We start from the raw sequence: 23,841 nt of genomic DNA on the forward strand, positions 1-23,841 counted from the left end.
AACTCCTGTCCCTGTTTATGACAACCCCACAGTTCACACCGTGTGTCTGAGGGTGTTGTCCAGTCTCTTCTTGAACACTGTCAGGCTTCGGGCCGTGATACCTCCCTGGGGAGCCTGTTCCAGTGCTCCACCACCTGCTGGGGGAAGAACCTTTTCCTAATGTCCAACTTAAACCTCCCCTGGCACATCTTCCTGCCATTCCCTTGGGTTCTGTCATGGGTCGCCAGAGAGAAGAGATCAGCACCTGCCCCTTCTCCCCTTGGGAGGAAGCTGTAGCCGCCATAAGGTCTCAGTCTCCTCCAGGCTGAACAAACCAAATGACTTTAGCCGCTCCTCATACAGCTTCCTCTCTAAACCCTTCACCAACTTCATAGCCTCTTATGGACTCCCTCCAGTAGCTTAATACCTTTTTCATCCTGTGGCGCCCAGAACTGCATACAGTGCTCCAGGTGAGGCTACACCCGTGCAAAGCAGAGCAGTTAATCGCTTAGCAGGGATATCTCAAAACATCGTTGATCTTATGATCTGTGGGTGCTATGTGTCCCAGAAGACTCTGAGAGGAAAACAAGGGGTTCACAGACTTCACCTCAAGTCCTGCAAATTGGGCCATAAGAGTCTTCATCTCCTATAAGAGGACTGAACTTTGTAAATATGATTAAATATTATGGAATCTCAAATATTGTTACAGGTGGCAGGTGTATTTATAATGAAGTTTGAACTAGAAAAGCAGAAAAAAAAGGATATAATTTCCTTTTTGCCTTTCTGGAAACATGTCAGTTTTGTTCTATGATAAACTAGATACTTCTCTGAAGTATGATAATTAAAGGAAAAAAAAAGGTTGAACTAGAGAACACTCTTGTGTTTAGGAAGGGCACAGCAAGAAAAGCACTCCAAGATGTGCTTTTCGTCCTAAAAGATAGGTTACAACATGATGAAGACACACACAGACAAGTTGTCTTGATACTCAGAACACAGTTCACCATAGTAACAGAATTCATTTATTCTTTTCTCCCTAATCCAATCAAGAAGAAACACAAATCCGGGGGGGCGGGGGGAGGAGTATAGAAAACTTGTTCTCATTGCTACTGCTTATCATCATACTCCTCTGCTGAACAGCATTTTAATACACAAATAGGTAGCCAAAAGACTTTCATTGTCTCATACAGGTTGGAAGGCAAATTATCACGACTGCTTAATGCTTATTATTTGTCTTTGATATTTTAAATATTCTTTTGTGTACTCACGAGAAGTAGCTTTTTCTTTACCACAGGTAATATTTTTAAGGCGGACTGTAACAGTTCTAGTGCTCAGATCAGGACAAGCACAACTAATTTTCATTATATTAATTCCCCTAAATGTTAGGGGAATAAACAGACCCTTTTCTTGCGAAGGACAGATTATGTATCAATATCTTTTGATTGGCATGTGCCAAGTCAAGGGCAAAAAGCCAGGAATTTTGGGCCATATTCCAACTCTTCCAGAACCCCTCAGTGGTGAGTGGAGTTCTGCAGTGTGCTCCATCAGCAATAGTGACACAGTGTAGTAACCTGTCATTTGAGGACACAAGGCTGAACTAAAATGCTAAGTCTAGAGTCAATGGTAAAACTTCCGTTGTGTTTAATAAAGCCAGGTTTTCATGCTTTGACTTGCACTGTGAAAGGTCCTTCTGTGACATGCCTGTCTTCTGCTGGCCAACAGCAAAGTTAAGAAGCAGGAGCTCAAAGCAGATACTGTTGTGCTGAAATGTCTCAGTGTTGTGGGGTGCGGTGTCAGAGTTTGCAATCAGACAGGTGCAAGGGAACCGGGAGACTGAGATCTTACATATGTCTGTGGACCTTCTTTCATGGTTTAGGATATAATCCAGGGTTTAGTTTTACAGAAAATGGAGGCAAAAAAGAGAATACTGCTTAGGTAAGTACTGTGCGCAAAGGAGCTTTTGGAGTAAATCAACATCTTGGTGCATTATAGGGGAACCTCAGGATGCAGAAAGAACAGTCATGCAGAGAAATCCTGGTTTGTGTTAACAAATGTGTATTCAGGAATAGGATCTGGCTTGGTATTTCTTATGCTTTCTTTAAAAAAATAGTCCACTTTCTCCTCACAGAGAAGCAGCAAGAGAATTGCTCCTATGCACTTGCAGAAGGGCTTTCACTGAGATGATGAATGCTGCTGCATCCTGCTCTTGTATTTTTGTCCCTGAAGAAAGCAGTCAGAAAAATCAGCCCCTGCATAGTCTAGACCACCTTTGGCTGGTTCAGCAGCTTAAAACCAGCTGTGGAACAAAGATGTCTTGGGGCTGGTTCCCACTGTTCCCCCTCTGTGACCTCCAGGAAAGGGGAGGAACCAACTTGCTCATGAGTGCAAGTACCTGCATCTGGACTTCTGCAGTTTTCTGTAAGATGTGTTTTGTTTTGTTTTGTTGTGCTTTGTTTTCCTAAACTGTCCTTGAATTACAGATTACTGAAGCTTGCAGTGACTGACCTTGTGGCCCCAGTTCAATAGTTAAGACATCATTATAACTTGGGTAGAAATCCTGCTGATATCCCTACTTCAGCACACCGAAAGTCACTTCAACTAAAATGAGAAGCAGTCTTTTGAAGAGGTAAGAATGTTTCACGTTTGAAAACAATGACTTCAACCATATCTGGGGGTGATGGGTGGGAGGAGCTGGGAGGGCATACTTTCTAGCCAAAAAAAAGAAAAAAAAACTAAAACCATTATCTCACACTGACTCCTGCATAGGTTAAAGCACAGTTACGCAGTAACTTACATCAAACAAGGTTAGAAGGCAGGGATTTTGCTTTTTGTATGCTTACATTCTTTATCTAAATCATGCAGTGCAAGGTCAGGTGACATGAATGAGAGGAACTACCTGAGTTCGTGGGACATGTCATCACCTCCAGAGCTGGTTACCTTCACAGCAGCTTGTGGGACAGCTCCTGTTTAGCGGGAACCAGCTGCCAAGTCCCAGACCTGCTGATCTGGAACCACAGCCTGACTTTCTGTTCTTCAAGACACAGGCCACTGGCACAGGAATATTTTCCAGGTAACAGGGAGCAGGATAGAAGAAAACTCTCTACAGAAATCCAGCCAGCCTTTTCTGCAGAACATTATCTATATGTGTATTTTAAAACCAGAAAAAAAGCATTCATTAAATTACTGCAGCTTAATAACAATGAGATCTGTTATAGAGTAGGATACTTGGGAAGTTTCTAGAAAACAACTGCTTTTCTCTGGAAGTTTATCCCATTGTACAAAATACATTGTTGCCAAGTAGCAAACCAAAAGAGCATTATTTGGTGCTGAAGGACTGTTGGGTTTTTTTTTTTTCTTTTTTTCCCATGGTGTTTGTTTGAATTTAAAAATATTTCTTGAGGATATCTATGAACAGTAAATTGACATTGTCCTCATTGTCTTTTCACCCTTTTTAAAGGATTTCTTACTGTGTTTTTATAAACTCCATTTTCTATTTTTCTCCCCTGAGGGCTACAATAATGAGTTTTAACTTTCCTTCCTCTAAGTTTATTCTCCAGTAGTAAGGTTTAGCCTTTAAATCTATTTGCACAAGCCAAACTACCCCAGGCTTTCACTTCTTCAATTCCCACAGCTTTACTTTGTACTTCACTTTCTTTCACCAATGATCTGTAGAGAAAAAAATTATCTTACCAACACCAGTGGTGGTTAAAAATCATCATAACAAAAAAAACCAAACACAACAACAACAACAAAAACCCCACAGCACTTTTGCTTGTCTTTAATGTGATGACAAAGAACAAGTCCTGCTTTTTTTTTTTTTCATATTGAATGCTGAAGAACATTTTGCCCAGTAGAAATCATTTGAACAACAAGCCAACAGACAGCAGCAGTGATTCAAAATTACCACTGTCTTAGATTAAGTTAAAAATCAAGCTCTACAAGTCATATATTCCATCTTGCATAAAGAGAGTCATGAATTACTGTTTTCTGATGACAATTCTAGCACAGAAGCTGTGCTATGAATTTTAGACAGATTAATTTTTGGTGCGAAGATGTGCTTCTGTGTATTTTTTCCACATCCCTTAAACATTCACACGGATGAACTGTTGTAAGACGGAGTGAAAACATTCTCAAATAATTCTTCAGGTATGAAAAAACACCTTAATTAATTTCATGGTGAAAGGTTTCAATGTTGACAGACACAATCTGCTAAAAATAAACAAGCAAATTTACACGTGTCTTCTTTGAAATAAAAAGGTATTTTTGTCTCAACAGTCAAAACCCACCACAAACGCCTCGCTTTCCAGATTGGATAAAACTAAATTCTATGCAATTTGGCTCTTTGAATTTATCATTGGCATTTCATTCAATGTGAGAGTTGAATGGGACAAAACTAAGCCTAACTAAGCCTGTAAACTGGCTGAAGGAAAGAAGCTAGGGAGTTGTGGTCAATGGGGCAGAGTCTAATTGGAGACCTGTATCTAGTGGAGTGCCTCAAGGGTCAGTACTGGGGCTGGTATTATTCAATATATTCATCAATGATTTGGACGAGGGAATAGAGTGTACTATCAGCAAGTTTGCTGATGACACCAAGCTGGGAGGAGTGGCTGACAGGCCAGAAGGCTGTGCTGCCATCCAGAGAGACCTGGACAGGCTGGAGAGTTGGGTGGGGAGAAATTTAATGAACTATAACAAGGGCAAGTGCAGAGTCCTGCATCTGGGCAGGAACAACCCCAGGTTCCTGTATAAGTTGGGGAATGACCTACTAGACAGTAGTGCAGGGGAAAAGGACCTGGGGGTCCTGGTGGACAGCAGGATGACCATGAGCCAGCACTGTGCCCTTGTGGCCAAGAAGGCCAATAGCATCCTGGGGTATATCAGAAGGGAGGTGGTTAGTAGGTTGAGAGAGGTTCTCCTTCCCCTCTACTCTGCCCTGGTGAGACCACATCTGGAATATTGTGTCCAGTTCTGGGCCCCTCAGCTCAAGAAGGACAGGGAACTGCTGGAGAGAGTCCAGCGCAGGACAACAAAGATGATTAAGGGAGTGGAGCATCTCCCTTATGAGGAAAGGCTGAGGGAGCTGTGGCTCTTTAGTTTGGAGGAGACTGAGGGGTGACCTTGTTAATATTTATAAATATATAAAGGGTGAGTGTCACGAGGATGAAGCCAGGCTCTTCTCAGTGACAACCAATTATAGGACAAGGGGTAATGGGTTCAAACTGGAACACAAGAGGTTCCACTTAAATTTGAGAAGAAACTTCTTCTCAGTAAGGGTGACATAGCACTGGAACAGGCTGCCCAGGGGAGTTGTGGAGTCTCCTACACTGCAGACATTCAAAACCCACCTGGACACATTCCTGTGTAACGTCATCTAAGTGTTTCTGCTCCAGCAGGGGCATTGGACTAGATGATCTTTTGAGGTCCCTTCCATTCCTTAATATTCTGTGATTCTAAGTTTGCTTTCCTCAAAGGATTTCAGAACTGAGTAACCACTTATCCAAATGCATTAATCACAGAGACTTTGATTGGTGTCTATGTGTAAGTGGACCATAAATATTTAATTTAACCAAAATTCATAAGGAAACTGTAACTCCTACTTTGCTTTTGAGGTTTTCAGGATTTTTTGAATGACATCTGTTCTTTCACTAACTTTGGAAAAAAAAACCACTCCGTTAGATTACTTTTTATCAACACTTTAAAAAAAAATCTGCTATGGTACTTCTCTACCTCTGCCACATATGAAACAACTTTTCCTGGAGTATTTCTCCTGTCTGATTTCAGGCAAGCTAAGTCTGCCTTCTCATCTCTGCATCTAATAACAAGAAGTGAAGAGCACTGAAACCAAAGATCAAATGGAGAAAAAACATCATTTACACAGTAATTGATAAACCTTTTTTAAAATACATTTTTATTAAAACATTTGCTTTTAACGCCTTGTAGAAATCCACCACCTCAGAGCCATTGGAAACTGCTTTCTTCAAACATGTCAAAAGTAGATCAGGTACATCTACAAATTCTGCTTCAGCACAATTTTTTTCTCACTTTTAACATTAACTGGTTGGATTTAGTAAATTACCGTGAACTTGGCAAGATTCTTTACGTTGTCCTTTTAAAGGTATACTTTAAAGAAAACTACTTTCATAAACAGGCAGTAACTACAGATAAAGGTTCAGCATGCACCAAAGAGCTAAAGTACAGGAGAACCACAAGGAGTACACAGATGTTACCACATTGTGCTTTTAAGAAGCTACCCACAGAGACAACAGTTACAACAGCTTCAGGTCATCTAACAGACTGATATAGTTTGAAGTTCACACTCAGTATAAACGAGACAATATGCCTGTGGTGATGCAGGGGGACAAGCTGCAGGCAATGCCTGAACTCTCCTAGAAAGGCTGGTGAGCTGATATAGGGATGGCATGACTCCCATTCACTCAGGAATTAGGCACTAGATCTGTAAGTCTCATGTTCCTACACAGGGTAGTCTACTCTGGGAGATGAGTGGAGCAGGATGGTTGGTATCTATATCTGCGAAGGCAGAAGGAAAACCTCCCTTCATCTGACAATATCAGGGCAACAGCATGAACAAACCTTGCCTTTTGGGGTCCCTTATCAGCTTCCTAATTCGGCACTTCAGTATGAGGCTACCAGCATTTCTGACCCACTTCTTTCATTTGCTAGCTCCATCTAGACTCATCTGCTACACCCAGCAGATAAGTCTATTTTATGGTTGACCCCTTCGTTCCCTACACGATACATACATTACACTGTTCAGACATTTGTATATGCCCTTTATCACAGGATCAAAGTGTTTTATTTATGCCCTTGGCACATACATACTTGTTTACTGGAGTCAGGATTTGTCCTGCATGGTCTCCAATCCAGTTTTTACTTAAAACTACAAGAATATATGTTTTGTTTTTTTTTTTAAAAAAGGGTCTTTCTCAGGTTTGACACACGTGATGATTTGAGTATTCTTGGCTTTGCTGAAGTTTTAAGCCAAAAAATAGTGGTTTGGGTTTTAAAAAAGTTTACATGTTTGGCAGATACTTGGTAACTAATTTGTGAAAAAAGTCCAGCAAGTTTTTATTTTTACCACTGATTTAAGAAATGGACATAACAGACAACAGATGTACTTAATAGTCCATCTTCATTGATGAAATGTGCAATACTTAGCTGTGTCCATTTACAGGAGGGGAGGACTTACCCATTTTGCATGTCTTCTGCTCCCCACAGCCTCTCCTATTAAGTTGCTTTGATTCCCAGTCCATTTTAAGACAACGGGAGTTTTCCCAGCAACCTGGATACTGTATTTTCATCCTTCAGCCCCCCAAAGTGTTCCCAAAGCCATGTGTACTTTTTGGAAGTTCATCAGGCACGTATCATTGTAGGGATTTCACAGATAAAACCAAGAATTGCCACCTTTTGATACATTATTTTGATGAAAACAAATTAATAAGGAACAGTTGTCTATATGTTTCCCTTTTGTTTGTTTGTTTAAATTACATTTGGCACCAAAGAAATCAGCCTGTAACAAATTTCAGTATACCAAAGATCCATGGGATCACACATATAACAGAAGGTGACCTTCCTCTGTCACTTAAAGCTCCTGCTCTTGCTAAGAATCCACCTTGGGAAAGATACTGACTTTATTGTTTCTGCTGATTTTTCTTTCTGCTTTACACTTAGGCTGTTTTGTTTGGATTAGCTCTTCAGGGGTATTCCCCAAAGGAGGCAGGAGTCGCTTCTTACTGTTTCGGTTTTCTGAGAGCCACTGTGGAGGCAGCTCAAAGGGTCCAAAACCAAACTGCATGGCATACTTGTCATTTACCATCTCAGCTTCTGTGGGCACAGCTGGCGCCACCTGAGCTGCAGAGTCTGCAGTCGTCTGCGGTATAAACTTGTGAAGCAAAGTCTCTCCCACCTCTACGCTGGTGGTAGGAATTTCTTTCTGCTGAAAGTCACCAGAGCCAATGGATTTGGTCTCATTCTCCTCATCTTCCGTTGGCTTAAAGATTTGTTGTTGCCCGATATGAAACATCTCCAAAAGCTGGCTCCCCGAATGGACATGGGGCTCCAGATGAGCATCTGCAACACCACCCGAGCTGACCATATTTCTCCTACTATACCTTTGGTGCAACTGTACTATTGTCCCCACTAAGCACTTCCGTACAGATTTATTAACAGTTAAAAATAACAAAGGATTGGCCAGCAAAGAGACCTTGGGCAACCAAATGGCAGTGAGGAGCAAGAAGACTGAAATATCTGAAATATTGAGTATGGTGCGATAAATCACCAAAGTCACATAGGGGACACTGCAGAAAATAAATATCATAACCATGGAAAGCAGCATGGCATGAAGCTCAGCTTCTCGCTGGGAGGCATAAGGGATAGAAATTGTATTCTGAGGGGTCCTTAAGGCAGCTATAATGACTTTTTTCTTCTGGCTGGCACTCAGTGCCCTGCGAATAAGAATCATGAAGAGAAATACCACAGCCACTGGTACAATCACAGTGGTGATGTTGTAGATGATGACGTATATCAGGTGGCCAAGGGAGTAACTCCAAGTTTCAGAACAGGTGGACATGGCATAAATATCAGACACATTGGTCACAGCAAACACTGGAACGCTGGCCACTATTGCATGGGCCCAGATATAGATAACCAGGTCTCGGGATTTTGCATCAGATATTTTTCTTTCCAGAGGGTATAAAACAGAGTAGTACCTGTCAAAAAAGCCAACAAACAACAATTGATACAATGCAAAGGGTGAAGTCTATAGTAAAGCATAGCGCTTACAAGAAGCCTCTCAGGAGCTGTCTAAGTATAATTCCCCAAATCCCTAACAGGGTTGCCAACTGACTACCTGCTAACGAAAGAAAAAAACCCCAAGTGTTTGCCTTTTCAGGTCTGTCTGTAGAAAAAAAAAAAAAAAAAGAAGAATATTCAAACTTCAGGATCACATTATTAGTGGTGAACAATTCTTCCAATACTTGGGACTATACAATTTTGGCGGATGTGCATGAACATTATTTTGAAGATTTGATCATTTACTTACTTGTACACTGGGCAGTATATTGCACACAGCACAGAATTTCAGAAAACATGATGGAGGCATAGATATGCTACACTGAAAGGCCAGACAGTAGTTAATTTGAAAAGCTGCTTTATGATTGTTTTCCTCTGAACATTTGGAAAAAGCTGTTGGTCACAAATTACATGTACCCATCTGCTGGAAGTACAATGGGGTTTTGTTTTGCACAAACTCTGGTTGGCAAGGCCCTGAGCAAAAGAGTAGTCAACACTGAATATTGTGTGCATTTTTTAAAACAAACAAACAAAAAGAAAATCTCTGACATGCACTTCAAATTTCAGGCACTGATTCACTGTTTGCTTACTACTGTGAGCTTTTAAGCTCACAGACTTTTCATGAGGGACCTATCCTTTTACACTTACCATTGTGAGTAGTGGTTGCGCTTTTTGTGAGGAAGATCATAAGCTTTACTGGTCAAGGGCAAATGAAATGCTGTTCCAGGGGCAACGTAGGTGTGCATTACAGATAGCAATATTGCATTTATCAAGACATCAACATTAAAGTAAGAGATATACCACTTTATTAGGTACACAGTTTGGTTTTGTGGAGCTAACATATTCTGTGGTGAGACACAGTAACAGATTAACCATCATTTTATCCAACATGTATAAATCCACTGTTTTAGTAAAGTAAACTGTATTAAACTAGTACTCACCCTTCCTTAAATATATCTAACTCACACTCACTCTTAAGATGATAGAGCTGTGCATTTATTAATAATAATGAGCAAAATGACTGAAATCCAAAAACTGAGACAATCCAAAGGGTTGCTTTTGTTTTAGACTTATCTTCTACATACAAAACCCCTCCAGATTAATTCTGGTGGTATTAACACTGTTTGGGCTTTTCTTCAAACAAATCTACATTTGGAATTAGAAATTGATGGACAATCTACCTCAAACATTGGTAAATTCTTCCAACAGGCAACGGCTTTCAACTTCCACAGTTAAAAATGTGCACCTTGTCTATAGTCCAAAGATGTTTGGCTTCAAGTTCCTTTACTGAACAAGCATTATTAACAAGAAGAAAAAGAGGATAAAAGCTTCCCTGAAGACATAACTATAGACTCAAAGTCCTTTATAAATGTCCAGAGACATCAGAATAAACTGAAAAATAAACGTTTTCAGTGTTACAGAGAAGAATATTTATTCCAATACATCTGGGAAAGAAGCTGTATACTATAAGCAAAGCACTGGAACAAAAGCAGTCCATGTAATGGCATAAGGCAACACTAAATAGCATTTACAAGACTAATGTGAAAAGAAGAAAAGGGTTTGAAAGGCAGAAAGAAGAAAGAAAAATCAAGGATCCTGGCAAATTGGATCTCTTACCTGTCAAGAGCAATGGCTGGAAAACTAAGGATGGTCACTGAGCAGAAGACTTTGTGTAGAAACTTGGCAATTCTGCAGAAGAGCATGGTATAGATCCACCAGCAGCAGTGTGGACTGGCACTAAGAGCAATGTCAAAAGGCACACAGACCAGGCTGGCACAGATCCCCGAGCAGGCCAAATTCTTGATGAACCGGTTTGTTACAGATTTAAGTACCGATGTTCTGCAAGTTGACCACAGCACCATTATGTTACCTGTCAGCAGAAACAGGGAGGTTAAACAAAGAAAAAAAAAACCAACCAACCAAACAAACAAACAAAAAAAAAACAACCCAAAAAATCAACCAACCACCCACACCCCAAACCCAACAACAATAATATTAACATATTTGAATGTTCATTTGTACTGTAAATAAAAATACTTGCTTGGAGTTTGCCAGGAATCACTGATTTGAGCCATCGCACTGCCCAAACTAAAAAGTCTGTGTGATGGCTAATGGCTTTATAAATTAGATGACTGAGAACAATTGCTCCCCAGCTATCTCCCCTCAGTGTCTAGTAAAGAATGAATTAGGGAATATCAGAGACAAATATGTAAGTAGGATATCCAAACCATGGTTTCAGATGCTTATATTGACTCTTGCATTAAATGAGCCATCTTGAGTATATAAATATATAAATTTGCTGAAGTGCTCATATTTTAGTAACTAGTGCATAATTATTTTAAAGATAAAAATACACTGTAAGTAAACATAACAAAAACAATATCGTTTTAATCTGTTTGTGTGAAAGCCGATCACAGCAGCTTGCTTTTCTTTACACTGGCCACTTCAGTGGCACTGACAGGCCTGTGTGAAGCCACATCCAGAAGAAACTAGTCTTTATTTTTTACAAGAGATTTTATCCATACATAATAACATGGAATTAAACAAATGGGACAAGCAAAAAGAAAAAAAGAAAAAAAAGACTCGATGAACAGCTTCACAAAAGTACACAGAGAATGCAAACGCTCTTTTGGATTTCCAAGCCCTACATATTAGTTCCAAATAGGGTGAATGGGTGGCAGTGGAGGAGAAGTACAGAGAGAAACCAGCATTAGCTCAGACACTATTTATCCCTTATCATTGTATCTTAGTCTGTGCAGATCTCAGGAAGAAATATCAGACAATAGAAACAAATTTTTAATCACAAATTTCCCTATGATTCTAACTCACGCAGCAAAAGCACAAGAGCAAATGAAGCAATCTGTTCTTACTGCCTGCAGCTCTGGGCCCCTTCTAATGCATACCAAGATGCCAGAAAACTCATAATATCAAATGTGATCTCTCCTTTAAAAACCTGCCTTTACCAAGATGTTTGCTTAATTTTTAAAAAAAGCGCTACCAATTAAAAAAAAAAAAAAAAGGTTTTCTAGAGCTGTGCAAAAATGAATATGAATTTAAAACTGAAGTTTCATCTTGAATGTCATAAAACAACCACAATCCTCAAAGCTTTGGTCACTTAAATTAATAAAAGTTAAAGACATTACTACAGGTGAAGGAAATACAGACACCCACTGTATGACCACAGAAATGCTTGCTTGTTCAAAGTGCATTTCACACACACAGGACTGCCAAAGACAGGGCAGCCCAGGGTGGCTGGCAGTGGGAATGGCCCATCTGTACTTAACCACTCGCTGCGAACCACCCAGCGTGCACTCAGCTCCACAGACCCACTGCCCGTGGATCTGCACTGCGTCTTGTCTCAGCAATAGCTCCGTCCTGTTCTGCCTTGGTCTGCTCAGACTGAGGTGTCCCTTTCGCCATCTGTCTATTCAGGCAGAGGGGAGTGATGCTGAGTATGGAGAGGGCAGTGAGAAGCAGACAGCCTGTTCTGTTTCTCTGCTCCCTGCCTTCTTGACTCTGGATTTACTGTCCCAGGGCAGGTGACACACAAGTGGCAGCAAACTCTTAGGCTGATCAGACACTGTGGCAGACACTTTATGTGGTACCCAGGTGGATGCAGATGTCCCAATGCAGAGCTCCAGGGGCAGGAGGGCCCCTGCTCCCTCAGCTGTGTGGGACACATGTGTTCGACATCACCTTGCCTGGTCCCGGCTTCCCGGCCCCTGCACAGGCACCACTTTGGCTCCAGCACCCACTGCTTGAGCTTCTCAGTGCCATCCCCAGATAGAGCGTTTGAAGACCCACTGACAGCAGCGGGAAATACAAACTTTCCGCGTTAGAACTGGCAGGCAGCAGGTGAATGTGCAAGGTGACCCACGTAGGTTAGAAGCACACATTTTTTTAAAGATATGCACAGATTATTTGTTTTTGAGTTGTCCAATTGAAACTGAAAGCTGCCTATTATTTCAGCTAAGTGTTTGTCACATAAACATCATAAAGCCAGCACAAAAACATGCAAAGTTTTCTTAAGGGTTTCACAAGCATTCTTTGTAAACAAAGCACCAGAGTTATTTTCAGAAAGCATTAATCCTTTCATGAAATGATCTGACAAAGAAATGAAAGCTAACTATACAGCTCTCCCTAGTCATCATTCACAGTGTTTTTAATGGAGAAAAATCTCAAGTGGAGCACATACCTCTTGATGATACTGTCCCCCAGCTAATCAATTCTAATGTAGTTTATTAAATAACTCTTTCCATAAGACACTAAGCAATAGTCATTAAATCATCTTACCAGACAGCAAATCCAAGGCAAAAAAAAAATGTAATAGCTCAGTGCATAAGACTTATTAAGCTGTGTTCAAATTTTCATATTGAAAAAATATTGCAATAATTCTTTGTTATCCAGTTCACTGTGCACCAAGCAAAAATTGCCCTGAATGACAGGTATTAGTGAATTAGTAACATTCTCAGTAGTAGCCAAATTATGCAGCTGTGCTCACTGCATAGTCTGTGTGTGAGCTAGTTGTTTAGCAATAACAGTGACTAGCTTGTAAAGGCTAGTATCATCTTGATAAAATATGATCCTCCTCTATTTTATTTCTCCTGGAGATATACTGAGCAGTACCACCAGATGAACCATAGCATAGATACCAGCATAAAAATATTATATTGCTTGATAACACAGCTCCATTTACTCTGCTGCAGTTGGACAGCATGCACAGTAGAGCTTAGCTTCCCACGTCCAAGAAAAGTCATTTTCTTACTGTAGACTATATCAACAACAGCATGTTGTTGATACTATATATCATTGCCACTTACAGCAGCTCTTTTTACTTGAAGGCTAATCAATTTCTGAGGCAGTCAGATTTGTTAGTGGTTTTGTAGGTTACCTAAAAGCATACACGATGAGAGAGAAAGCAGCATCTTAAGCTGCTGACTGATATATGAAAAAGCAGCTGCAGTCCCCCACACTTCTCTCTGTTGACACTGCCACTCTTCGGCTTGATTTTTTCCCTAACCAATGAAAAACTCCAAGCTTTTATTTGCCAAGTAGAGTATTCCTATGGTTGCCCACATAAAATGTCAGCAAGATCATATTCTTGTTCACATAGCCAATGTGTATTCCAAGGGGCAAGTGCCAAGGAATACCAGAAAGTCAAGTTCTTGATAAAACAGTGCACCATTTCAATAGAAACATGCAGTATTAACTTTAAAATCTACCTCATGTACATACTATTTAAGTTTGCCGTACTTTAATGTCGTTTGGAATTTAATTTTCTATATATTGTGTCATGTCTTGTGCAAATTGCTTTCTGGTAGCTGACAAAATATTGAGTTACATATTTACTACATTATGTGTTTTAAAGAATGGAATCATCATTTGGTTTTGGCAGGTGCTTTGGGCTTGACAATATATTCCACAGGCAGTAGTCAGTCAGTTGTATTTAAAGCTTCCTATGTTGCTAGGAGATATTCAGTCATCAAACCACCTGCTTTCAAAAATATCTCTAACTCTCCATCTATTAAAGAAGTATTTCTCACATAGCAATAATATATTATTACAATGCTCTGGAGGACGAGAGAAGCTGGAGGGTTTTGCTGGTTGTGGGTTTATTTATTTATTTGGAATTTAAATCTTTCATTTAGTTTGAATTGCACTGATTTTATAACCTTACTTCCAAAGCAAGTTTCAACTCCATTAGAATTAACATAAATGAAGAATGGAAAAATAAAGAAATCAGAGGGTTTTTAATTAATACTTCAGAAGCTGCTAGAGAGCTCCTGATGTCTTCTTCAAGGTCCTACAGAGGAGCTTCATTCAAGACTCCAGATTCTCAATTGTTTAATTACTTCTACAAATTATGCCATATTGTCATTTATATATCAGAGAGTCACAAGGAAATTAAATTACCTCTGATGCTGACTGATCCTAAATGGAGATGGAAAGAAAAACGTGTGGAAAAGATATTGGTTCTAAGACGAGGAAGAACTCTCTAGAAAGACAAAATAAAGTCAGAGCCTGAAAGGGGGTAAAAGGGTAAGCAGACACAGGTGCCCCCCTGAGACACTGGAAAATTAGTGAGTGAATATCCCTCAGGGAAACATTCTTTTCTACTTCCAATTGTAAACTGTAAATTAATAAGCTGCTCTGATGAACCAGATCAGCTTCACTATAGACTGGTAATTCTTTCTGCTGATGCCTTCAAATCAAATATTTCCCTTCACACATCTCAAAGCCACCCACTCAGAGGAAATATTACACCAGAAACTTTGCACAGCGTTAAATGTTAAGAAGCTTCAGAACAAAACTGCATGCATTTCCCATTTCATTGCCCCTCACCTTCCCCCAGCAACTCCTCTCCATGGAGGAGGATAACAATGTTCCAGGCAACAAGGTAATTCAACACGCATTATAGCAATTCACTCCAAATCTTTTCACATCTAGAGACACTTTTCTGTTCCTTATGTATTAGTCATTCACTGCTGAACCCTTGAAATACACCAGTCTAACACCAGTATTCTCCTGTGCTTATGACTGTACGAGGCTGTTGCACATCCCCACAGTGAGCAAAACTGTCATTTTCTACCACGGGTAACTTTTTGAGGTGTTTCTGCTGGACAGCTGGTCTAGAGCTACATGACCTCGGACTCAGACTTTTGTAAATTACCTGAGATTGTACTGGTTAGCTGGGAGGCATCCAGGGAAAGTTAGAGTGAACAAGCAACTGGAAACCAGCCTCTTGCCATTTCTTTAAGTCATTACTGCCTGGACATGAGTGTCACTTACAAAAAATCACATGTGACAAAGCACATCCCATACCAGTTGCACAGAATTCCACCACTAAAAGATGAAGTGTTTTTCATGTAAAAAGGAAAAGTGTATCTCTGGTCTTCTCAGAGAATGAGCTATGTTTACATAAAACCCTTACTGCACCTGACATCAATGGGCAACCTTGTCAGTACACAGACTGAAGGAGCAGGAGGTAAGTACCCAGCTTGTCTGTGCCTTTGTAAATTTCTCCATGTCAAAAAGAGGAATAGAACATATTAAAGGTAACCACTGCATGAGAAGCAGCTCTTTTTTTTTTTTACATAAGAAACACACACATGTATAAAGCCTGGCAAACAACACCAGAGTCAGTTTTATCCTCTGACATAATAATTATCAATATTCAATAAAATCTCCACGTACTGTATACTAATTCCGCTGTATCCAGGTTGCTTCCAGTCATCCCTTACATTTTTTTTTAATATACAAATATCACAGGTAAGCAGCCACACAGTACATGAAGCTGCACAGAAGCACACTGAGAAAGTAAATACAAGAATGATCCAACACAGCACACTGTCCAGACAATGTCCTTCAAGCCTTTATAGTGTTTCAAGTTCACTGTACCTGCAAGGTGTAACAGTCTCAGAGCATTAATGTTATTGAGTGCATTAGCATAATTCAAAGCAAAAAATACTTTCGCTCCCTTTCCAAGTTTTATCCTCCTCAGATTTCACTGCCAGACATGAAGTGTTGACGCACGCATCAACAGCTGAGATGGTTTTGAAATAATAGCTCATAGCAATGATTCAAATAATGTGAAAGATTCTTAATAATACCTTTAACAAGCAGAAGGACAAGCCCCATGGAAACCAGAGACTGTTATCAAAAATAAAAGCATCCGTCATGCCGTCATCCAAAAAGAGGTTATATTGCTCTTTGTCAGTTAACTCAGTGAACCCAATCCATTAGCTGGGTATAACATTCATCTCACATTTTTGTTAACATTAATCAGCGAATAATTGAATCAAAACAAGGCCCATGCGCGAGCTAAATCCTCCTCCTCACAGGTTGCCTTCCTCTGCTCACTGACTTCCCTCTCACCCCAAGTGGGGTTCCCGGGATCCCCCCATCCTTTGTACCCACCCCACACTCATGCAGCCGTGCCAGAAGGGAGCTGGCAGCCCTCTGCAGGGACATGCAAACCGGGAACCAATGAAAAAGGTTGGAAACTGGGCTTTAGCCATTGAAACCTTCCACTGAAAACAACTAACTGAAACAAAGTCACAGGTTCTGTCAACATGATGAATGGGAAAAACTCCTCTTGTTGAAACACCAGGGTGATTTACATCTGCAATTCTCAAAATCTCTCTTTTATATTAATTTCTGAGGTATTTTAAAGAAGACGTTTTCTGCAGAACTTATTCTGTTAGAAGACAAACCTCACTCAAAAGGTGGTTCACTGGAAATGTATTTGGCAACCCATGATCTGTAGCTAGCAAATATCATTCTTATGTTAAAAAGTGTGTTGTTTATTTATTCATCTCCAGAGGGCACATGTTGACTTACACAGCTTCAAGAAATGTGTAACTTTATCACAGAGTCACACAATGGTTGAGGCTGGAAGGAACCTCTGGAGATCATGTGGAGCAAACCCCTGCTCAAGCAGGGCCAAAATCTTGTAATTCTTATATGTTTTAGTTTAAAAAAGACTGCCAGAAATGCCTTGTGGGGAGCAGGGAAGAGGGGAAAACTTATCTTCCTGAAACCAAATCCAACCTTTTTAACATTCTATCTACCGACTTCACAATTCAGTGATAAAGTAACAATTGCACTCCAGTGAAAAAGAGTGGGTGCTAAGTTATTTTGCTGGTTTAACATAGTTATTTCATCTTCAGTTTGTGCATGTGGGCAACTGAATGTCTTCTATCCAAGATGAAGCGTCTGCTGCAAGAGAACGGCGCTGCAACAAGGTTTGCTGTACACTGAATCTTCTTTTGCCTTCATAAACCAAGTCATCTCCTTAATTTTAAGACAATGTTTCTCATTCCCCATTCACATGTTCCTCCTTACACAGTAAGTATCGATTTAGAAGTAAAATTAGCAAGAGATTTATCAGTGTGGTACTCTGGTCACCAAACTGAGCTCAAGTGAACTACCCCAAGCACGAATTTGCCCAGTACAGAGTAGTTACTTGCAGAGCGTTTCAGTATAGATGTAAATTATATTTGAAGCCCTTCAATTTATAATGTGATACTTGTCTATGTGGTTTCTGTTCCCAAGAAAGTGTATAGTTACAGGGCAGAAAAGATTTTAGGGAAGGAGCTAGTTCACAGCAGCTTAGGCCCAGAAAGGCAGCAGAAGATTTTCTTGCAAGTACAGGTTAAGTTATTGAGTTTTGTTGGGGTGTTACCTAGGACAAGTCCAAGCCCAACACCTACCTCTGCCACCCACTGGGAGCAGCTACTGCGACTTGTGAAGATGGAGTAAAGTTAGGAAACATATACAAAGAAATTTAAAGTTGTTTTTACAGCAAGAATAACTTGGGTGATATTATGGTATTTGAAATGTCAAACCCTCTATGTGAAATTATCATTAATATAATTCAATTTGTATGTTTTTTTACTGTTGTCCTTAGCATTTTATAAACTCATTGTCTGTAGGCAGATTCTAAAGTAACTGCATCATACTAAAGGTCTTGAATACACACTTGTATTTCTTTCAGACACAGCTGTCTGAAGGCAGAAAAGAAAGTGCTGCACCAATAATTCTCCAGTTCTTCATATCCACTGCCTCTTTTTTCCACTTCACTTTTTGTACTTATTGTCCCATTAAATGGACAGAATTTCTGGCCAGGAACAATCATTTTCTCCCTTTCGATAAACTACATCCTTCAACAACCACCACGATCATTTCAGCCAATCAAGGAAATAACCAAACCCACTTACTTTGCTGAAGTACACTTGACTTGTCTGAATTCCTTGCCTCTATTTTAAAACCAATGTCCTCAAAGAACTTGAAACTCTTCAAGCTCCTTGGAAGGAAAAAAGTTTAAAGAATATTGCATCTGCAACTTAAAGACCTTGGATTGTTGCCACGTCAGGAAAATATGACAAATGTATAGCACTACCTTTGAAACCTAAGCTAGGAAATTAAAAACCTGAAAAAAGAAGGTCCAGATTTACTGTTCTAACCACAACAGAAATATACATCTTCACGAAGTTATTAATTTTTTGAATCACAGTGCCTAAGAGACCAGCTTGTTTTATTTATTGTAAAAATATAATAAAAAATCTTTAAACCCAAGGACTTTACATGACCTCCATGAGAGTCCCCCCATAACATTGGAACCAATGCTGTTACCTCTACTACAAAGGAAGCAAACAAAAATTAAAAAGGAAATAGATATCAAAGACACAAAAATATTGCCGTCCACTTCATGAATGTACATTAAATCATTAGTAGAAGTACTGGATCCTACATCTCCTTTGCCAACCAAGTATCATCTCATCTAGTGAACCATCTGGCATCTCTTATAACAGGCTTTGTGCCAGTCACCCCCAGAAAGCATATCTGGTGTTGTTACTGAAACACTACAAGGCCTGGAATACAAGTGAAGCAGGTAATTTTTCTAAACAGCCAATCTGTCTGTTCTTCATGGTACAAGAGGAATAGCTTTTGTCCCTTTGTTTTATAAAGAACTCAGAAAAGGGCCATTTTGAACCTACGTGTCATGAAACAGTGGAGGGGATGCAAGAGTAGCACTACTTATGCAGGATGATGTCAAGCAACACAGCGAGGTACTTGAGCTCTCCTGACTGCTGTGCTGAATCTAATTGTAAATAGCAGTCTCAACACAGGGAACAAGTACATTAAAGATTTGTTTTAAAATAATAACGCCAGTAGCTCCTTGTAGAGAGCCTGTAGCCACTTCTGTGGGCAGTCTTGCTACGGATGTCCAGTTGCAGCTCTTCAGAAGCTCTCTTTTTGTCTGACTTGGCCCACACGCACCTGCAGTTCATACACAGGCAGGCTGGTGCTCTTAAGGAGATGTGGTCACTAAGAGGTGACTTCACATTGCAGATGCAGCTGAACTTTGCTTCAGCCTCAGTCCCTACTAGGTTCTTCCAGGAGAAATCTGCGGACCCCTGTCCTCTCTGCGCGACACACCAAGATCAAATCCAGGAGGAGACCGGCAGTTTCACACTCGTGAGGCTGTATAAAAAATGTGTGTCTTCTAGAGCAAGTCCAGCCTTTGGCTTGGGCTGCAAGCTGCCCCAGCATCCACAGCAGGCAGGAGCCACAACCTCCTGCCTGCCACTCTGGACCTCACTCCCTCCTGCCTTCCCCATCCTACCTGTTCAAACTGCTACCAGACCAGAACGCAACACGGACATGGCCCAACAACATCGTGCTTACGCAAAGGTATTTTTTCTTTATCTAATACTTTTCCAGTTGTTCATTCAAGATATTAAGACAAGACTTACAACAGAAATTAGTTGTTGTGCCATACTGTAGCATAGCGGATATGTGAGATCTATACTGTCTAACAGTATACAACCAACTGGACAATCTGACTAAATTACTGGTTAGCTGATTTCCCCTGGCTTATTTTTTGAGGAAAAAAGCAGAAATACACACAATTTAAAATGAATGATACTTAACAGAGGAACACAATTTTAAAAGCCTGTGGTAATTACTAGCAGTTGGAAGACAGACTATATTTTCCTTGGTAATTGAGGCTACCTTGCACTCTTGATTAAAAAAAATAATTCCTACCCATTAGCATCAATTTTCATCCTCAGTTGCAGCTGAAATGATAGAGTTTGCAGCTGAAAGACACCATAGTAACAGCTATTTCATAGAGCAGAAATTATTTTCTGGTCTATCCAACAGTCTTGTGACTTATTTTTTGCTTTATACAACCAAGAAAGATCTGATATCATTTCTGCATCAAGTTGACTGTGCTTCGCTTTCTCCAACGTGCCAGGTTATCAGAAACAAAATTTAATTCCTTATATAGTTTTACTATGCAGCCATTCACCTGGTCACCAGCTGGGCTTATTTGCTGTTGATTCTTTATACACAGATGTTTTCAGACAGAGATTACGCATGCTTAATACATCTTATGCAGTGCAATTAATTTCTGTTGTATTTAGAAAAAAGCTTTTTTTCCTTCCTTCACAGCTGACTCTGAAATGAAAGGCGCTCTCCACTCCTCCCAGTCCTGTGAATGGACTCAGATGCTACTCACTAGGAAGAAGAAAGCAGAGCTTGGGACTCTTGATACATGTCTGAAACACCATGAGTTATAAACTGAAAAAAAAAAAAAATCAGTAGGACTCTTAAATCAAATACTACAAAAAAAACCACAGAAAAATATTCTGTCTAGTTACCAGAGTGAGGCATTTCTCTGAGGAAATAAGAACTTACAGAGCCAAATCAGATTTATTCCAGCTTACTAATGGGAAGAGGTATGGTCCCATAGGATACCTCAAAGCAGGCAAGGTGCTTCACTGTCAAGATCTTGGTGACATTTCTGTCATCACTGGATGCAAGAGGTGGGGTTTGGTTTGTTTTTGTTTTCCATAAAACCTACACAGCCCTGAAGCAAAAGCTGAGATTTTGTTGATCAAACATTTCACTTACAAAAACTATTCTTGACTGTCCCTGTATTTCCTCTCATTTTTCTGCAGTCCCCCATTTATAACAGAACTCCACTACAGGGCTTCCGTGATGTCCATTCTCCAGTCTGCTTTCTTTCACACGTCTAATAACTGAGTCCCCTTTTCTTTGCTCAAAATCCTCCCCGCAAGAGATGCTGCTGTTCCCTGGTTCAGTCTCTGCAAGACAGAACTATTAAGCCCAGAATGGTATTTGGCTTAGTGAGATAGGCCACAATCATTCATCTTTCAAATGTCTGCACAGAAAACACTGAAAACCTAATATTATTGTTTACCCTTTTCCTTTTATTAAAAAAAAAAAAAAAAAAAAAAAAAAAGCCCAGAAATTACACCTAATCCACATTCTGTATTTCCTCAGCAGGGCCAATAGGGAATAGATCAATCTAATCAGGACTGATGACTCAAAATCCAGAGAGACACACAAGTGTCTCTCACATTGAAGTGAAACAGATTCAGTTACACACACTGAAGAAATACTGAATTTTTTTCTTGACCTGAAGAATAAAAACACATTTTAAAATTCTAGGTCTGGCCATCCTCTTGTAACAAAATAACCCTGAGGGCAAGATGAGCTGTAAAACCGTAGAACATTCAGCCAAAATACACCCCTGATGTGAGGGAAGAATTTTTAAGTTTTCTTTTAACCTATCAGGAATCCAGATGACTGCTCTACTAGAAAAGAAAAATAACATGCTCGTTTTTACTCTAAGTCTCCTTTTCTTCTCCAGTGTTAGAAATACAATTAACCATCCATATTTATTTGCATCTCCTAAGTTGCTGGGCACAGCAGAAGACACTCTACAGTGAAGCGTGCCGTAACACTACCAAAACCTTGCCATATGTTACCTTGCACTAGTGTGACACAAACTCCCTCATCAGTCATCCATACGCAGTATAAAAATTTTAACTTGTGTTTTGCTGTTAGATGCAGCTGAAGAGAATCTTTTTGCTGATATCTGGGATTTTTAGGTCTATTAGCGTAATACAATCAAACTGATTTCAGTATGATTTTTCAATATGAAGACATTTAACACAAAACTGGAACAACATAACCTAAAACTAGTTTCTAGGGTTTTTTTCTGAAACTAAAAAATTATTTCATTGTTTTTTTAAATATACATGGTCTACCATGTATTAGCCATATGCACGTACAAATTAAATGAAGCTAAAACACATGTAGCATACAACTAACTCTATAAAAGACAGCAGCTGCCACCAGAAATGAGAGAGAAGAACCATATATGTATTTTCTACCTTTTCCACCAAAGAGGACTGCACACAGGCAGTGACTTCTTTGATTGGGGCAAATCAGCAAGTGGGTCCATCAGATCACTTACAGCTTGCAATGTTTACCTGTACACATACACAAATACAGGCTCATTAGCAAAGCTTTCCAAATTTCTTGCATCTCTCTGCAGTTGTCTGCAAAACAACATCTCTTGTTGTGACACAGGCAGTAAATCCACAAATAACCAAGATGTTAATGGCTGTATCATGGACCTCTGCTTATTAAACATTCAACCCACCTATCACTACTAAACAAGGTAGGTATTATTTATATTTGAGCAACTGTCTTTTGTATTTCTACATTTTTAACCCACTTCTCTCTTATGCTTTCTTACAAAAATTACCATGTCACAATGGGTGGGAATGCTTGCACAATATATTTGTGTAATTGCTCCGCTCTTGTACTGAATCACCCACTGTCAGCATGTGAAATAGTTTAAGATCTCTCTACAACATATGGAAACAAACAAACAGAAAATAAAAACAATCCAGCAATTTCCCTTGACTTCCACAAAGTAGCAACAGAAATGTATGCCAAAAATCTATAGCAATTACAGCTCTTTGATGAAGAAACTGAAAGGTGTCAAATGGACACATTTACAGACGAAACTCTTTCTGGTTTGTAACTCTGTTGACTGGATGCAAAATTTTCGTTTCCAAGTAACAGCTACATAATTAGTCCTGATACATTAAAAAAGGAACATACACACATTTTGCGCTCTTTAGGGTGAATATGAAGAGCAAGATAAAGTTTCTATATTTTACTAGTCCCTGGAAAATTGCTATTACAAATCCAAAAGGTCCTCCAAGATAGCAGAACCAAAGAAAAAGTTTTTCTTAAAATTTATGCACAGGTGTTTGGCATACTCCAACTAGTGACCTAAACACACGAAAAATATGTGGATCCTTTAGCTGAGGCATTCAGAAATCCACCTGTAAAGATTTGCAACAGAAATACTACAATAAGTCTGAATTAAACAGGGAAGGAAACTAACATATGTAAAAGGATCAGAAGAAACAATAGAGCAAGGGTGGCAAGAATGTCATGTGTTGATAAAACAAGGACACCACTAACAGCAATAAAAGGGGTAAACAGGGAGGGAAGTGCTGTTTGCACCAGGTCCAGGAGGCCTGTGCTCCAGAACAGCCTCAGTAGAGGTGACTTGTGAGCAGAGGACTCAGCTGTCACACCGTAGGATGACAAGGAGGTGGTGGTACAGGGGGCAGGCACTGCTCTCCTCGCGGTTCCAGCAGGAACACAGACTGCAACTTTGGTTCCCAAAACCACAGGACAGAGACAAGGGGCAGCAACCTT

General features: G+C 39.9%; 1 protein-coding gene across 1 annotated transcript in view; it reads right to left on the reverse strand.

Annotated features, from left to right (window-relative positions):
• Window positions 1-7,594: 7,594 nt before the first annotated feature.
• The window catches only part of GPR176 (G protein-coupled receptor 176), a gene marked incomplete at both ends in the record, with an annotated part of 42,761 nt that continues 26,514 nt past the window's right edge, over window positions 7,595-23,841 (reverse strand). Inside the window, 2 exons of the mRNA XM_080345673.1 lie at window positions 7,595-8,702; window positions 10,402-10,654. Coding sequence (XP_080201799.1) covers window positions 7,595-8,702; window positions 10,402-10,654 — 1,361 coding nt within the window. The remainder of the gene's footprint in view (window positions 8,703-10,401; window positions 10,655-23,841) is intronic.

This window comes from Nesoenas mayeri (assembly GCF_963082525.1).
Source record: "Nesoenas mayeri genome assembly, chromosome: 5".
NCBI classification, from domain to species: domain Eukaryota; kingdom Metazoa; phylum Chordata; class Aves; order Columbiformes; family Columbidae; genus Nesoenas; species Nesoenas mayeri.